General features: G+C 42.9%; 1 protein-coding gene across 7 annotated transcripts in view; it reads right to left on the bottom strand.

Moving 5' to 3' along the window:
- Positions 1 to 1,556: 1,556 nt before the first annotated feature.
- SSBP3 (single stranded DNA binding protein 3) overlaps positions 1,557 to 16,854 on the bottom strand; it is a 40,881-nt gene continuing 25,583 nt past the window's right edge. The window contains exons 5-18 of one of the 7 annotated variants that reach the window (XM_075833021.1): positions 10,659 to 10,748; positions 10,031 to 10,111; positions 9,261 to 9,320; positions 8,860 to 8,923; positions 8,401 to 8,477; positions 6,150 to 6,205; positions 6,012 to 6,060; positions 5,596 to 5,634; positions 5,095 to 5,149; positions 4,933 to 5,003; positions 4,388 to 4,466; positions 4,236 to 4,264; positions 3,052 to 3,153; positions 1,557 to 1,654 (exon numbers count right to left, since the gene is read on the bottom strand). In XM_075833021.1, coding sequence (XP_075689136.1) covers positions 1,625 to 1,654; positions 3,052 to 3,153; positions 4,236 to 4,264; positions 4,388 to 4,466; positions 4,933 to 5,003; positions 5,095 to 5,149; positions 5,596 to 5,634; positions 6,012 to 6,060; positions 6,150 to 6,205; positions 8,401 to 8,477; positions 8,860 to 8,923; positions 9,261 to 9,320; positions 10,031 to 10,111; positions 10,659 to 10,748 — 882 coding nt within the window. In that variant the 3' untranslated portion in view covers positions 1,557 to 1,624. Of the gene's footprint in view, positions 1,655 to 3,051; positions 3,154 to 4,235; positions 4,265 to 4,387; positions 4,467 to 4,932; positions 5,004 to 5,094; positions 5,150 to 5,595; positions 5,635 to 6,011; positions 6,061 to 6,149; positions 6,230 to 8,400; positions 8,478 to 8,859; positions 8,924 to 9,260; positions 9,321 to 10,030; positions 10,112 to 10,658; positions 10,749 to 16,854 lie in introns of all 7 variants that reach the window. The other 6 variants (XM_075833023.1, XM_075833022.1, XM_075833018.1 and 3 more) reach the window with 6 other exon arrangements.

Here is a 16,854-nt window from a genome sequence, read left to right as displayed (position 1 = left end):
TATGCAAAAATTAATAAATCTGTATTTCATTTTAACGCAGAAATGCTCCTAAAACGGTTTCTATTGGAGACTGCAAATCACCCACGATTCTCCCCTCAAAATGCAAACCCAAAGCAGGTCTTATAAAAAAAAAAAAACACCCACACTGTTTGCAAAAGGGGTTTTGCAAAAATGAGGCAGAGCTGCAATACCAGATAGCGCTACTCTTGCCTATGGGCTGTGTTTCTGGAAGAATTAAGACATTTTTCTAGTCTCCCACAATCCCTCAAAAAGTTGGAGCTTTACGTAAAATTTTAGCAATACATGAGACACCTGAAATCTATAATACAATTCACAATTTAAAAAAAAAACATGACATTTGTTTGAATTTATTAAATTTATTACAGCATGGAGGCGGAAAAATTAACCATATCATTCCAAGCTGTCCCATATCAAGAGACAATAATTTAACTATCCCTTTTTGAATACACAAGGAATCTTCTTGTAACAATGTCCTGAGAGGAGCTGCTAATGTTCCCTCCTTCAGTTACTCCTGACAAATAAAATGAAAAAAAAAAACAAAAAAAATTACAAAAACCCTGGAACACATGATAATTTGATCAGAAACATAGCCAACAGCTTACACGGACTGTCCCTTTTAATAAGCAAACAAGCAAAACCCAAGTGTAGCCGTTTCTCATTTCAGACTGAAGGAGATAAAAAAAAAAAAAATACAGTGTCGTTTATCAGATGAACTTGTTCTGGGTCGACATTGATATGATGGAAACCAGACCAGGCAGTGGTTATTCAAAGATGGCGGCCTGGCCGGGGGGGGGGGGGGGTTCTTTCCACTGCCTGTTTCTCTCCTTCCAACCAGTGCCGCCTTACAAATGAATCTCATGGAAGTCTGTAGCGTGAAGCCAGTCGATAAGAAGCCTTGCCACAAACCTGTACATTGCAGGCTCCATAATCCTATAAAAACATCCCTTTCTGCAGCGAGGGCTTCCTCTTGATTCTAGGAGTTTCTAGTTAATTATCGCTCTTGTAGAGGTAAAAAGAAAAAAAATATATATAGTCTTAGGTGTTTCAACAAATATCAAGTGTTGTATGAGGTAAAGAGAAGGGGGCAGGTCCAACCAGAGTTTCAGCAAAAAAAACAAAAATAAAAAATAACATTTTCCGGAGGTGGTTTCATGAAACAGAAAAACTCTTTGGAGGGAAATGGACATCTGAGAATCCCAGTTCATTTAAAAAATAAAGCGAAAAACTAAAAAAAAAAAAACTAAAAAAAAGACACATGAAGTTTCCTATTTCAGCTATTCTCCTTGAATATCACGTCACAGACATAGAACATTCGGGGCAAAAAAAGGACACAGCAATCAGGTTTATAACTTGAAGTCTTCTTCTCTTCGAAAAAAATAATAAAATAAAAGAAAAAAAGTTTTCTGTACAGTTATAAATCCTCGGAACAGGCTTTTCTTGTCTTGACAGTTTTTGTACTGAGTTTGATGGAATAAAAAGATTTGGCTTTTTATTGCATGAAACCGAACTGAGGGAGCTGTTCTATTCATTTCCGAAACTCCAGACAATTCTCTTCTCCAATCACTGTGACCTTCCAAGCAGCAGCTGAGCATTGTCCCCGTTGTCACACACTCATAGTCATGCTGGGAGAGTACTGAAAGAACAATTATCGAGCGTTAAGGATTTTGATAATGATCCATGTTACATTCCCCATAGGCTGCCTGGACATGCTTAAAGGGTAACAAAGTGTAGCTAAACGTTCGACAAACTTCTGACATGTCAGAAGTTTGGATTGGTGGGGGTCCGAGCACGAAGACCCTCCACCAATCGCTAGAATGAAGCAGCTGAAGTGCTCGTGTGAGCGCTCAGCCGCTTTGTGTCTGTTCGGCTTTTTCCGGAAATAAATGTATTGTGTACGGAATCAATAAAAAGTCTATGGTCCCGTACTATGATACATCTGCTTTCCGGAAAAAGCCGAAACGAAGCAGCTGAGCGTTCACACGAGTGCTTCAGCTACTTCATTCTAGTGATTGGTCGGGTCTCAGTGCTCAGACCCCCAGCAATCCAAACTCCTGACATTATTCACCATGTTGAAATATAAAAATAATTTAAATATTTTTTTTTAATACAAACACAGCCATATTCAGAATAAAATCCTTTAAAGGAACAGTGTCATCACAAATAATTTTTTGATATGTTAAAGATGTTAGTGCTTTAATAAAAACGTTTATATTCATTTGTGTGTTTGTGTTTTACTGTTTCTTATTTTTACACTTTTTCTTCCCTATGGGGGCTGCCATTTTTTGTTCCATTTCTGTGTGTGTCGATTAACGACACACAGACATGGAATACGGCAGCCACAGTCCCATAGGGACTGCGAACGGCTCCCGTCCCATTGACTTCCGTGTACGGCGTATGTGTGGGAACTGCGCATGCGCCGCTCCCACACAGTCCTATTCGAAAGTGGCGCCGTCCGGCGCCATTTTCCTGTGGACCGGAAGTCGCGGCCGGACAGTAATATTACTACTTCTGGTCGCGGCTTCCGGACTTGTGCACATGGAACAGCGGCAGCAAAGGGAGCGGACGGGCCGGAGGGAGCCGCGGCAGCAGGAGCAGGTAAGAGATTTCAATGTATGTTAGTGTTTGTGTGTGTTTACTACTGTATGTAAACCTACTACACTGTGGGTTACCTCAAAAAATGGCGACACACAGTGTAGGAGGTTAAACCTTTCAAACCCCTCGTTTATCCCGGCACTAGCCAGGATAAAGGAGGGGGGGGATGCTGAGAGCTCACTAGAGCGAGGGCTTTTAACCCAATGTTGCAATGCTGCAATTTTGGGAACTAGCTCCATCTAGTGACCAAAAATGGGTAGTATTATAAATTAGAAAAAATTTATAATATTTCCTGACTCGCGAAAAAAATAAAAAAAATTTGAACAATGTTTAATCACCCACACACTAAATGTTTAATTTTTTTAAAAAAAACATGTTTTTCGGGCAACACCATGCCTTTAAAACTGGATTCACAGTGTGCGGTGTTAAACGACTCACATTATCATTTTGGAAGGAATGAAGAAAGTTTCCTCCTAACTCTCCGTCATCTCGCGGTGTCCCAGGAGGGTTACTAATGCCACTTATGTTATTTGGGGAATTCTAGAAGGGAGAGCATATAAAAAGATATATTAAGAAAATCAATCAGCACAGCAGGTTGGACCAAATAGTGACATGATAAAAAGTGGTCATTCATTTTAAAACGTATCTGTAGAAATACATAAGCTTCTATATATTAGGAACTACATTATCCACAACCCCCTCTTATATTTCAAGGCTATGTTCACATTGGAGCCTCCATAGCATATCTGGTCAGATTTAACAAAGAACAGCGTTGGATGCAGAACGATTCTTCCCATCGAAAAGACTTGCGCTAAAAGGAATCCCCATTATAAGTCAATGGGGTCAGTTGGGCACCAATGGTACGACAAATCTGACACTGCGTACTGGTTTCCATTGTGAAATTAAACTAGGACACACATGTGAACAGCCGAAAAAGAGGTCAATTGAAAAAGCAGGGCAGCAGCAAAATGTAATTCCTGGTAGTTATTACAAACTTTTTACATTTACAACAGGGTGTTTAGGTTGTCTACGAGGCATAAGCTACAGAATGACACAAAGCGGTCTTCATCTGTTGACTGGCTGCAGGGAATTTGTGTCCTCGACAGGAGCCATGCTCTCTGAGATTAATACGGTTTACAGCAGGAGTGATTCTGCTTTAGGCTACATTCACCCGAACGTGGTCAACCTTGGACGTGAAACACGGCAGTTTTTCACATCCAAGGTGCACCCATGCTGAACGCGATTTCACGCATCCCCAGAGACTAGAGTCTATGGAGGGATGCGTGAAAACGCAAGAAAATAGGACATGTCCTATTTTCTTCACAGACACTTCACACGCTCCGGTGAAACAACGGTCGTGTGAACGGCCCCTTTGAAATACATGAGCCCATGTGACGGCCGTTGTTTTACCGTCCGTCACACGGACCGAGATACACGTTTGTCTGAATGAGCCCAAAGTATACGGTGGAATAATACATGATGCTTTTCCCTAAACCGAGCTTGTGAACCAACAGACCACAGGAAACCTTTGTTGTTCAGTTTGACCAGATTGAAATTTTTAAACTTAACGCTAGACACTGAAGCCACTGGGCAGGATACAGATATCATATGTAGTGCCTCACCTTAGGGAGTCCGTCCATATCTCCAGATCCTAACAAAGGAGGAGAAAAAAAAAATCAAAACATTGTGAGCAGATAGTATTCGGGTGTGAATATATGGTATACCGCAATGGTTAATAATGGACAGCAAGATTTTTAATGCTCACATCACTTACCTAATGACCCGTTCATATGATGAGGTTCCATCCCACCCATTCCTCCCATAGGCCCATCTGAGCCAGGGCCCATTGGGAACTAGAGAGGAAAAAAAAACAAAAAAACACACTTAGTATAATTTTTTTTTTTATACTATTTCACTTTTCTTATTTTATTGGCTCAAACGTCTTCTCTATTCTTATAACAGAACATAATCTTTGCTTTGTTGCCCATTTTGATGGCTGGTATGATCTAACAGAACACACGACGATGGATCATACAGGATTGTAAATGTGGGAATCTTTACCGCTTTTCAAAAGGAAATCAAATGTGATGTAACACGGAATATTGAGATTCCTTGACCCGATCCAAAGATGTGATAAGATCCAATCCATTAAAATCTCACACATCGGGATAGACTGTCACACATGAATTAAAGGCATGTTATACAGCAGTAATCCTATCTGGAGCGCTCTGGCTTTGGCAAAACGACATCTCCCAGCATGCAGTTTTGCAGCATCTGAAAAGCCATAGGTTGATGTAAATGTCAGATCAATTCACTTACATTTGAACGGTTCCCGGTGGGTGGACCAGGATTTATCATTGTGTAAATATTGTCACTTGAATTTGTAGATTCTGTAATAAAGGAATATTGAATGTTAAGATAACGGTCTTTTAGGCAAACATACATACATATATATTTACAAAAACAATTCAACATACATACCTGCAGGACTGGGCATGATGGGTGTTCCCGGAGGTCCTCCACCACCTGGTGGGCCCTGCAAACATGCACATATATTATAATATAGATCCTTTAGCAATTGGCTGGTAACCAGATTTTACTTAATGTAAAAACAGCTCCTGACTACCGATCCTAATAAAACAATTATACACGGTCCATTGGTGAAGTAAAACAAACAAATTTGCCATGAGATTCTCCATCCATCCTGTGTCGCCTATGGAGTCTGATTGTTCCATTGACGGTCTACTGGCTATCAAGCAGACGAGATGGATCAGACCCCAGGAGAGAGCGAAAGACGTTCATTGTATCCGCTCTCTGCCACATCTAATCGATGGAGATCGACCTTGCTTGATCTTATAGATCGAGCTATTGCGAAATAGGTGACTCTTGTCTACACTCCTTGCCAGTTACAATAAAGGGTGTAGTATAAATAGATCTTAAATTTACCTATTACCCGACAGAGAATGTCCTTCTACCACTTACCACATATGTGCCAGGCGAGGACGATGAATATGGAATCTGCTGATAAGAGAGAATATATCAGGATTATCTGTTACATTTCTACTTTCCTTTTACCCAACAAACAGACATTTATAGCTGCTAAGTCCCAACGTATACACCAAATGTATCCATAGTTTATGATGGGCCCGACATATGCCTCTTTTTACAGTATTGAAACGTATAATCAAGTACGCTTTTCGATAAAATGTAAGTCAATTGCCAATGTATGCAACTGTATGGCATCCAGTTGCAAAAGTTGGACATAAACAGCAAACGTGCACCACGTATGTGGTGTGAACAGCGCCTTAGTCCCAGGTGAACAGCAGAATAAGTAATCATATGAACTAAAAAGGATTGTTGCACAACTATAGACTAGTCCACTTTATTAGCACACTTACCGAATTTGCACTATTTGGATTTGGCCACGGCCTGCCCGCTCCAGGACCCCTAAAACAAAAATATTATATAGGTGTCAGAAAAATATTCCTCAACAGAAACCATCCACTATCCCTGCTCCCCTGAAATGCTTTTCGTACATGTTCATGCCAGGTCCTAAGGAATTGGGTGGTGGTCTCATTCCGCTTCCATAACTCTGCAATGATAACCAAGGATCAGACTACGGTAACGACGGATCATCCGGAAAGAAAATGGAAGAGAAGAAAACGAGGGGGTTAGTCACACAGAACATCATGCCATCGAGTAAGAGCACAGGTAAGGACTTTTAATGCAAATGAAGTAAACAAGCAGTTTGAGCATTATCATAATTAGTTGAAGCAGAACATGATTAATACGTCAATTATTCCATGTCATGAGCGCTTCACATGACGGAACCCAAAGCACTAATGACTTCAAGTATTGAGAGGCAAGGAATCTACTTCTACGATCCCAGAGGAGCACGTCGCCTGCCACCAGACGCTCGTTAATTTCTGGAAGTCGTTTCAGAGGTCGTGTGTCAATCAAGGGGCTACAACTCTATTTACATCCATCTGCTTATTACCTACAAACTTTCTATTTAACTGATGAACTGTCAAACTCAGCGGTGTGAACCTCATTAATATTGATCAATAAATTGCGCTGAATTATTCTGCACCGACAAGGCTTTCAGGAATAGTGGAGTTCTGTGCCCTTCCTCATCTAGAATTGGCACCATTTAGCTTCTAATGCATCAGAAGTCTCTTTTACCTCTCAGTATGTCTAATAAATGTATATGATTCATAAAGGGGATGTCCAGCTTGGGGGCTGTTTTTCTATTCTGATGACCAAACCACAGGCTAGGTCATCCGTATATGACCAGTGGGGGTCAGACACCCAGACCCTGCTCCGATCAGCTGTTTCAGTGGCTCTGACCACTGTATAGCGGCAATGCTGGGTTACTGCAGCTCTGCTCCTAGTCACTTGAATAGGACTAAAGCTGCAGCACAGCCGCTATACAGTGGTCGGAGCCATCTGCTTCTGGCACCGACCCCTGAATAGCTTCTGGCGCCCGAAGGCAGCCGGAGCAGCTGAGCGGTGCAGGGTCCGGGTGTTGGACCCCCATCGATCATATACTGATGACCTATCCTGTGGATCCTGCCATCATGTATGCAATGTAAACCTTTAGAGTAGTTACTGGACATCACCGCATTCTAGCGGACATGGTTGTGTTACTTATATTTATATGTGTGAGCATTGACAGCTATGGGGAACCTGAAGAGGACACTCCAGCCTGTGTACTTTTATAGGACAGGCAGTGACTGGTTGTACAACAACAAAAAAGGATGTGTCTGCAGAACAACTGTTTCCGTAACGCCCATAGAGTTATATGGAGTAACACCACGCACGCTAGACCGGTGCTCCATACGAATTGAGAAATTGGGACCCCCATTCTAATGATCAGTGAAGCCCCCAGTGACCTAACATGATCACCTAACTAGTGGACATATCAATGCACTTTGGGGGAAAACCACTTAAGATCCGTGTTTGGGTGCAGGGACAATAATTTGTTCTCGGTTAGGCCTCGTTCACATCTGTGCCGATATTCCATTGATGGCTTCCGTTAGACCTTTCGGTCGGGGTAACCCACGAACGGAAACCATAGCTTTCCGTTTGCATTACCATAGATTTCAATGGTAACGCTTCCGTTGCTAACGGTTTCCGTTTGTCTCCGTTCTGTAAGGTTTTTGGCGGAATCAATAGCGTAGTCGACTACACCATTGATTTTGCCCAAAAAAAAACAAAACAACTGCAAACTCTACAGAACGGAGACAAATGGAAACCATTAGCAACGAAAGCATTACCATTGAAATCAATGGTCATGCAAAGGGAAAGCTATGGTTTCCGTTCACGGGTTCCCCTAACGGAAAGGTGTGACGGAACCCATGAACGGTACCCTAAAGCAGTTGTGAACGAGGCCTTACACAAAAGGACATTTACGATTGGGAATTATTCCAATCCTGTCCACAAATGGTGTGTAATAGAGCAGGGCACAGCCTCAGAAAAAAGGCAATTTTTAGGCAGAATGTCAACTCTGTGTCAACGGTATCATACCCGATTCTCCACCCTGCCATCTGGAACATATTTTATGCTGGTCTCAATTTTTGCTATCCTGGTCTCATATTTACACTGGCAATATTAATTATCAGCATTTTATGATGCGTACAAACTTAAGGTTGGCAATCCCTGCGAGTACAAAATGGAAGTACTAGTAAAATTATAGAAGCACGTCATGCTATTAACGAAAGAAGAGGGGAAAATAAAGTATGACCTGAGAGGAGGTAGAAACTAAAAGTACCAATATAATGTGCTCACCTGAGGTCCCGGACCCATGGGGCCCATTGGTCTAGGTGGATTCATTCTCTGCATGGGCCCTCCCATGCCAGGGTGTCCTTAAGACAAAAAAAAAAAGATCAGCTACTAAGATGCTGTGACTGATAAAATAAGCACATTCAGTTTTCGGCCCTTTTACACAAGCCAATGATCGGATGAACGAGCGCTCGTTCATCGGCTAATCGCATCTTTTATGCAACCATGAAACTAGGTCGCTAGTGGGCAGCACATCTCGCTGTGTAAATAAGGAGATGTGCTGCTGACATGATGACAAATGCATGGGGACGAACAATCGTAGTAACAATCATTTGTCCCCATACATTACAAACTATTCCTCCTTGTGAAAGGAGCTAATAAGCGCCGATCGATGTGCTGTATCGTCGGCACTTGTTTTCACGGCCAATATCAGACATTTCAGAGGGTCTTTAGTGCGATTGTTACCTTGTCGAGTTGGATCCATGGAGTTTGGTAACAAAGGCTGTGATCCTGGGACTACCCCTGGTGGCTGCAGGAGAAACCAGCTACATTAGACAAAGTAATGCAAGACGAGGAAAATAACTTTAGTTGTTAGATTTTTAATTAACGGTAGGAGGTGCCAAGTATGGGGATCCAGCAGACACCTCAAGCAGTCCATTTTGGATGTGTTGGATGTGTCAGGCAGCCGCACACCCCTCCTCACTCGATAGACACAACATGGACATACAGCTGAAGCAAATAATGTTATTGGGGGCATTCAAGCCAAAAGAGGTTGTTCTTCCAGTTCTGTGATCATTATAGAAATGCTGCGTGATGATGTAACATATTGGTTGAGGTTCGTCACTATACAATCATTCATTTCTCACCTGGTTTCCCATTCTTATGTGAGGCCTGGGTCCACCACCATATCGCGGAGACATAAAAGGCTGCAATGAGAAAATATATATTTTTTTTATTAGTATAAATACATTAATCACCAAGTGCAAATCAACAGATGTAAATACAGAAATAGCAGTGTCCGACTGGTCAATTGACAACTCCGCTAGAAGTCCGTGTATTTTTTTGTGGTTTTCCATAGGACAGAAGGTAAACCTACTGCAGTATCTTAAGCGACTATAATGAACAAATGGTGCGAATGCGTTAAAGTACAAATTCAGTTCAACTACATGGCTGGGTTCACACTGTAGGTTTTTGTGTTTTTGTTTTTTTTTGGCTGATTAACTCCCATTGAGAGACATGGGTGTTTATCTAAGAAAACGCACGTTTAAATATGCAACAAAAAAACCACAACCTTGGAGCGAATTTGCCCTACCCTCAGACTGAACCTTCCCTCCACAGGCCTCTGCAGCCAGAATAGGTATTTTGTCGGTTGCCCTTATACCCTATACTACTCTATCCTTTAGCCCTATATTTGGCTGTAAGAGTGCGACCCCAGCCTATTTGTCATACGCTGTATATTTCAAAATTAAGCAGTTTAGTAAATGAGTTGATACCAGACACAGCCCAAGGACAAGAGTGGCGCCATTTTAGTGGGTAAGAAGCAGGCCCCATTTTTTAGGGGGAATTCTATAAACCGTTTTTCAATTCTTACAAGTAATTGCGCCACGGCATCAATTACTGAACAGTAATGACTTGCCTGACTGTGAGGACCCATCATGTTGGGGTTGTGAGGAGGTGGCTGTGCGTGAGGAGATGGCTGTGACCCAGGTGGACCCTGCTGAAAAGAAAATGCAAATAACATCAAAACTTAGTGACGGGCACACAACTTCCCATCACAAATCATTGGCCAACCTAATAAAAGCTCTTTTTCCAGAAATATTTATCCATTTAGAGGCTGGTGTGTGCACACGGAGCAGAATGTGCCCGGCATCACAGATCTCTACGCTCTCCGTGGAGCAGACTCTGCAGCTGTGATGCATCCCCTTAACACCGTGAGCAGCAGCTTGTCCCATGAACCCTCTGCTAGAGACAGAACCGCTAGTTATTACGAGCAGTTGCCTTAATTAAGAAAAATTAATTAGCCATTTTGCAAGCATTTGTTTAACAGCTTTGCTAAACATTAATGCCACTGAATTCCTGCTGATTAGCAAGTCCCATGATTAGCAGCAGAATAACAGAGGAACGATGCCCCGGCACCTGTACGCCCACTAATCAGAGATCTGGCTGCTGCACAACGTACCCGCTAGAAGACTGGCTATAAGGAGCGGCTGCTGAACATACCCACGTAATATCTAAGGAAGTATTACAAGCTGTACGGATCTTACCTGGAAGAATCCAGGGGGTATTGGCCCTCCTGGTATTCCATCATTTGGGGGAATGTTACCAAGCACTGGGCTTGGGGCAGCTGCTGCACTCTGTGGAAGAAAGAAGAGAAAATTCAATGATCTACAGCAAAGGTAAGCAACCTGCGGAACTACAAGTCATAGAATGGCTAGCGAGCTACACTGAAAATCGTCATTTACTGGGCTTATAGCTGTACGCCAACTGATAATTTACACAATGTAAATATGTAAATGAATTTACAGTAACGGAAATGCCGACCAACACCAATTGTAAATGTTCTTTCCATGAAGAAGCACTAAAGAGCCATTTAAACGGAATGTATCAGAAAATGACAATATTTAAATCAGGTTTTTATTTTACACAATTAAAAAATATATATATATGCCGCTGTTTTTACTTTATACGTATGTAGCTACAAAAAAAAACCCAGAACTTGACATATTGCAGTTTTCACACTGGCCACTAGAGAGGTCACAATGAGCAGATATTTCCTGTCCTCTGCAGCTCACTTTTCAGTGTTGCTGTAAATACACGCACAGGATGAGGAGAATCATCTCAATAGCATTAGAGGGTGGGCGAATTAAAACAAGAATTCCCATCTCGGACATCTCACAAATATCTGAATAAGTCCCACCTCTGGGACCAGCACATATCGCTAAAACAACTCCCCCAACCCCTGCTCTGCTTTGGCCTCTGAACTACGAGGTGACCGGGTTTTTCAGGAAATAGACGAGAATGTTTTGCTACATCATTTCTGGAACTCCCATTGAAGAGAATTAGAGTTCCGGAAACCGCATAACACAGCGAGCTATGCGGTTTCCGGAACTCGGAAGCTAAGGAAACAATATAGCTCACTGTGCTACACGGTTTCTAAAGAAGTTCTGGAAAACAGCGCAGTAAAAATGCGCTCGTTTCCAGGATACACCTTGTAACTAATGGCCGAAGCCCAGAGAGGGTCGGAACCCAGCAGAAGAAGGTAGGACCGGGTCAGGGGCTAGGTATGGTCCTGTGGTGGCTATGCCAAAAATGTCTGAGATTGTTATATCCCTGTAATGACAGCTCTATTGTACTACTGGTAAACCTAGATAAGGTAGGATAGCAACCCTATATACACACACGGCTTTGTATGCAAGTCTCTGCGGGAGGGGCTGTACTCCATCACTTCCTGGAGACTAGAAATCTATGAAGATTTCTCTATCGGTGGAGTCCCATTCATTGGAGCTGCCATAAAGCGCACACACCCTGCTGTACTCACTATGCAGTAAGTACGGGAAGAAAGTATGTCTCCATTATGGATATCCCACGAACGGATTTACAAACAAAAACGAAATAACTACAACATAAAAGAACAAAACACCACATAAAAAAAACACATCTTACAACTTCTCTATACAATTACAAAGGGTAATCCCACCAAAACAACAGGGTAGGTGATAACTGTTTGATCGTTGGGGGTCCCACCAATCAAGAGAACGGAGGCCCCGAGTTCCCTGAATGAATATCTGCTGCATTTAAGCTTTATGCGACTGCTGGAGATAGCGGAGTGACCGCCGCTCCATTCAAAGAACTCGGGACCCCCAGCGACCAAACGCTGATTACCTACACTGTGGAAAGGTTAAAGTTGTATTGGTGGGATAACCCTCTTTAAATCTAATGAAACCAAAAGGAATGTGTCGAATTTCATTTTAAAGGGCCATTCGATTTATTTCGTACAATTCATTACCCGAATGTCAATCTGATCAGTCATAAATGGATTGAGACGATTTTATGCCAATGCACCACTTTAGGTCACTTTAACACTACATAAGCAGCTCATGCCACAATGGCACCACCAGTGGCAGCAACTAGACATCATGGAACAATGGAGATTGTAGACTCAGGGAGCGAACGCACCTCTAAAACTCTAGCGATTTAATCAGTCACTAGAAATGGCTTTTCAAATCTAATCCAATAAATCGTACCAATATATTTAATTTACCGGACAGTTGTCAGAGCATCTCCACATACACGGATATTTCCAATACTGGGAAGGATTTTCCATGGGGAAGTGATGTTTTATTTGCATGCGTGCACGTTTGTGTGTCCCCAAGGCCTTTATTCACACAAACGTGTTTAACGTCCGTGATCCACTCGTGAAAAATCACGCGCGTCGCGCGGACCTATGGTTAGTCAATGGGGCCGTTCAGACATGCCATGATTTTCACGCAGCGTGTGTCCGCTGCGTAAAACTCACGACATGTCCTATACTCTGCCGTTTTCCGCGCATCACGCACCAATTGAAGTCAATGGGTGCGTGGAAATCACGCGCAGCACACGGAAGCACTTCCGTGTGTCGCACATGATTCGCGCAACAGTAGGTAAAGAAATTAAGGAAAAAATAAAACCACTTCCTTCATTTCTTTTTCTAAACATCAAAACAGCGTGTCATAAAGATGGCATATGCGTGAAAATCACGCAGCAAACACTGATGACACACGGAACTGCAACGCGCGCAAAACGCTCACGTTCGTGTAAATAAGGCCTAACCCAAACATTTTCATGCGGCATTAAAAACAAGATATTTCCAGGCAGGTGCAATAAATGTTCTGTCAGATCCAATATTCTGTTTTAGTACCACAAACTACATGATAATAACTATGTCTATGTCCACAATCCTTTTGTGAACAGCTTCAATACAAAATCTGCGGCAGGCAAAAACAAAATAAATTCCACAATTCCACCAGCAGAAGGCGCTCTTGTACTCCTCCAGATCAGGCTCAGCATGAGATCAGCAAGTCAGCATCAGTGTCACAATGCCATCAAAGAGCGCCAATCAGCATAACACGGCAGTAATGTGCCGTTCTATACATATAGCTCAACCCGGTCTCTTTGCATTACAACACGGTGATTTATCATGGAAAATAACTTGTATTTGTCAAGTACACTCCACGCGTAAGAGGCCATAAGCATCACATCCTGCCTCATGTTATCCACACATTATATGGAATTCCTTTACTCGTCTCGTACCAATTAATACTTGAGTTAAAATATAAAAAATATGGTCACTGGGGGAAAGGGTTTGACCACTCTCCCCTTTTATGGGACCATAGAAAGGGGGCTGCCGTTTCTAGAATCGTGAAAGGACCAGCTAAACCCAATTCCTAATCACACATTAAGAAGATGGCACTAGGGCTGCATTCACACGAGCGTGACAGATTCACGCGCATCTGCGTTATGCATCATTGTGCTTTGCGTGTTTTTCATGCACTCGCAAGCACATTTTTTTTTTTTCAATGCAATTTGTGTGTAAAACACAGACTGATGTGCATCCGTGTGCTTTCCGTGTTTTTCACGAACCCATTGACTTCAATGGGCACGTAGGTGCGTGAAGACGCACCAATATAGGACATGGTGAGTTTCACGCAACGGACGCTCGCTACGTGAAAACTCACGCATGTGTGAATAGCCCCATTGAAATCAATGGGGCCATATGCTGTGCGTTGTTTCAATGCCCAGCACACGGACGAGATTCACGCTCGTGTGAATGAGCCCTAACACGCAGCGCTGCCTGCTGCCCTGGCCAGTCTCTCTGATGACCTAGAGAATTAGAGCGCAGCTGACAGGTTTAGCGAGCGGTGCAGTCAGGTAAGTTTAATTGGAATCCAGCTAAGTCTCTTATCTAATTAAAGTAATCACATCATCTTCAGTCAGCGAGAACTGTCACACCTGCTGTTCTCAGAGCAGACGGCGGACACAACAAAGTCACCTGATATTAGGCCAAATAGCCAAGAGCCCGAAGAACCCCCACCCGATACAGATGCGCGATGTAATATCTACTATGTAGGTCCAATAAAAATTCTCAAAAATGTGCGCACAGGACCAAACACTACAACTGGAGCTTGATCGGGATGATTTTATGCTCAATTAAAAATTGTTACAATTATTGAAAATAAAAAAATAAAATAAAAATGTGTATGCGGTTTGAAGGAGATTCTCACGAAATGTAAAATTGGCCTGGCCCTATATATTAATAACTCAGAAGTTAGAGCGATAGTCAAAGTTTAGGAATTAAGCCTCATGCACACGACCGTAGCCACGTGCACGGCCGTGATTTTCGGATCGGCCGGCCATGGAGTGTCAGCCGCGAGCCGCCCGCAAATCGCAGGCTGTGCACATGGCCGCGGCCATTATTTTCAATGTGCCCGGACTGCAGAACACGGCCGTAATAAGGCTTGTCCGTTCTTTCTGCGGTCCGGGCTCTGGGGCCATGCACGGACGGTGGAAACCATGGTCATGTGCATGGGCCCATAGAAATGAATGGTGCCGCAATTCTCCCGTGGATTTTCGGGGGAATTGCGGCCGCAAAAGCACGTTCTTGTTCATGGGGCCTTAGGTTACATTTACCGAGAGAGAAATTGGCATTTTATTTTCTATTCAGCAGCGGCAGACATTTTGACAACCAATATGACTGCACCCCCTGTTCTCAAATTAGAATTAGTTTCTCTGTAACATTATTGATCGAACAGGCTGACAAAACTACAGAAGGACTTTAGTTTCTGAGAAACCTAGTAGAGACTTATGTCCTGAAGAACGCCTTTAGGGGTTATCGAACCAGCAGACCTTTATCTCCCGATGGTCGAACAGACAGGTCGGACAGGATGGATTTTTCTTTTTGGCGATTACATCACTAGATCAGGTGATCAAAAGTCAACTATTGTTCTGTGTTATCAGCCATTGAGGTTTGCACAGGGACTGTCTATAGTCCCTCAGTGGGATTAATTCAAGGAAGTCTAGTCCTATGAAGAAATATACTGCCTCACGTTGGTTGCATTGAAGCCAAATACAGACATGAAGAGGCGGCTAGTAAAAATAATAGCCAATAGGCAAATACATAGCGAATGTCATTATAAAGTATCCATGGACTGCTGCTGTTTTTACATGCAATGACAGACAATTGACTCTTTTTGACTTGATTCTCAAAAAAAACCGACCAGTTTGCTGCAGGCCCTATAAATTTACTGACACTATGTCCGACCATATTGTTACTTCTGCGAGAAGCGTCACCAGAAGAATCTGATTGCCCCTCATCCCGGCTTCCACCAAAGAGAGGACATGCTCGCTCAGCTGACCACACCTTGGCGGTTACATTTGAGATCCCTCAGCAATCCAATCCCACCATTAACCAGTCAGGATCATGATCAGTAGGTTTACCCCTAAGTTTTGGTTAATAATTTAGCGAATATGCAGGCAAAATTGGCAACTATGGCAAAGGTAAAGCCAAATTTTTGATTACCCCAAAAATTAAACATTTGCTGTACACAACCAATAAATTGTCATCCATGGGTGAACAATTTTTTTTTTCCATCTGTCTCATGACTCACTGTAGAACGCAACCCATAATGAAATGTAGAAATGTCACACGAGTTCTTCAGCACAAAAAGGAGAGAAATGTATGGACTGGATCGGCAAATCTTTGAATGGTTGTGGGTACAAGTAAACAAACAAAGCAGGTGTGAAGAGAATAGACGCCAGACTAATAGTCCGGCCCAGCTCTTTGTTCACACATCTCCTATTATGGACTACAGGGTGTCCTGGGGTGCGGGGGGGCATCTGTTCCAGCACGGCGGCATGACAGCCATCAATCAGACACAATATGCTAAGCAGGACCACAGAGCTCACACTCATTACACCGAGCCCTGACAACCAGTCCACCTTCAGGTTTTATCTGACCAGTGCAAACGACATGATGGATGATCGCCAAAGTCAGATTGGTCGCTGGGACTCTGTGTAAATTCGCTTTTGAATGTATTTGCAAATGTGTTTTATCTACAAGATCCATCTTATACGGACTACGCTCCAGGGTTGTAATGACAGGGTAACCAAATGTTTAAAACTAGAAGGGTAAATCCACACGGTGCCAAATTGACAGCAAAACTGCAACTCTACCACAACTTACAAACCAACCAACTTCCGCAGCCCCGTCCCATATCTGCTGGATGTCACTTCTGTGGTCTACATAGAAAACACTCCGGCTATAACTTTCTGAAGAAATGTGGTCACGGACAGCAGGGACTTCCGACAGCCACATCTAAGGGCTCATGCCCACGACCGTAGTGGTGTGCACGGCGCGTGATTTGCGGCTCAGACGGCCGCGGAGTGTCACCTGCATGCCGCCCGCAAATCACGGGTTGTGAACAT

Source organism: Rhinoderma darwinii, chromosome 7 (assembly GCF_050947455.1).
Source record: "Rhinoderma darwinii isolate aRhiDar2 chromosome 7, aRhiDar2.hap1, whole genome shotgun sequence".
NCBI lineage: Eukaryota > Metazoa > Chordata > Amphibia > Anura > Rhinodermatidae > Rhinoderma > Rhinoderma darwinii.
Note: the sequence above shows the minus strand (reverse complement) of the source record. Positions and strands in the feature narration are given on the sequence as shown.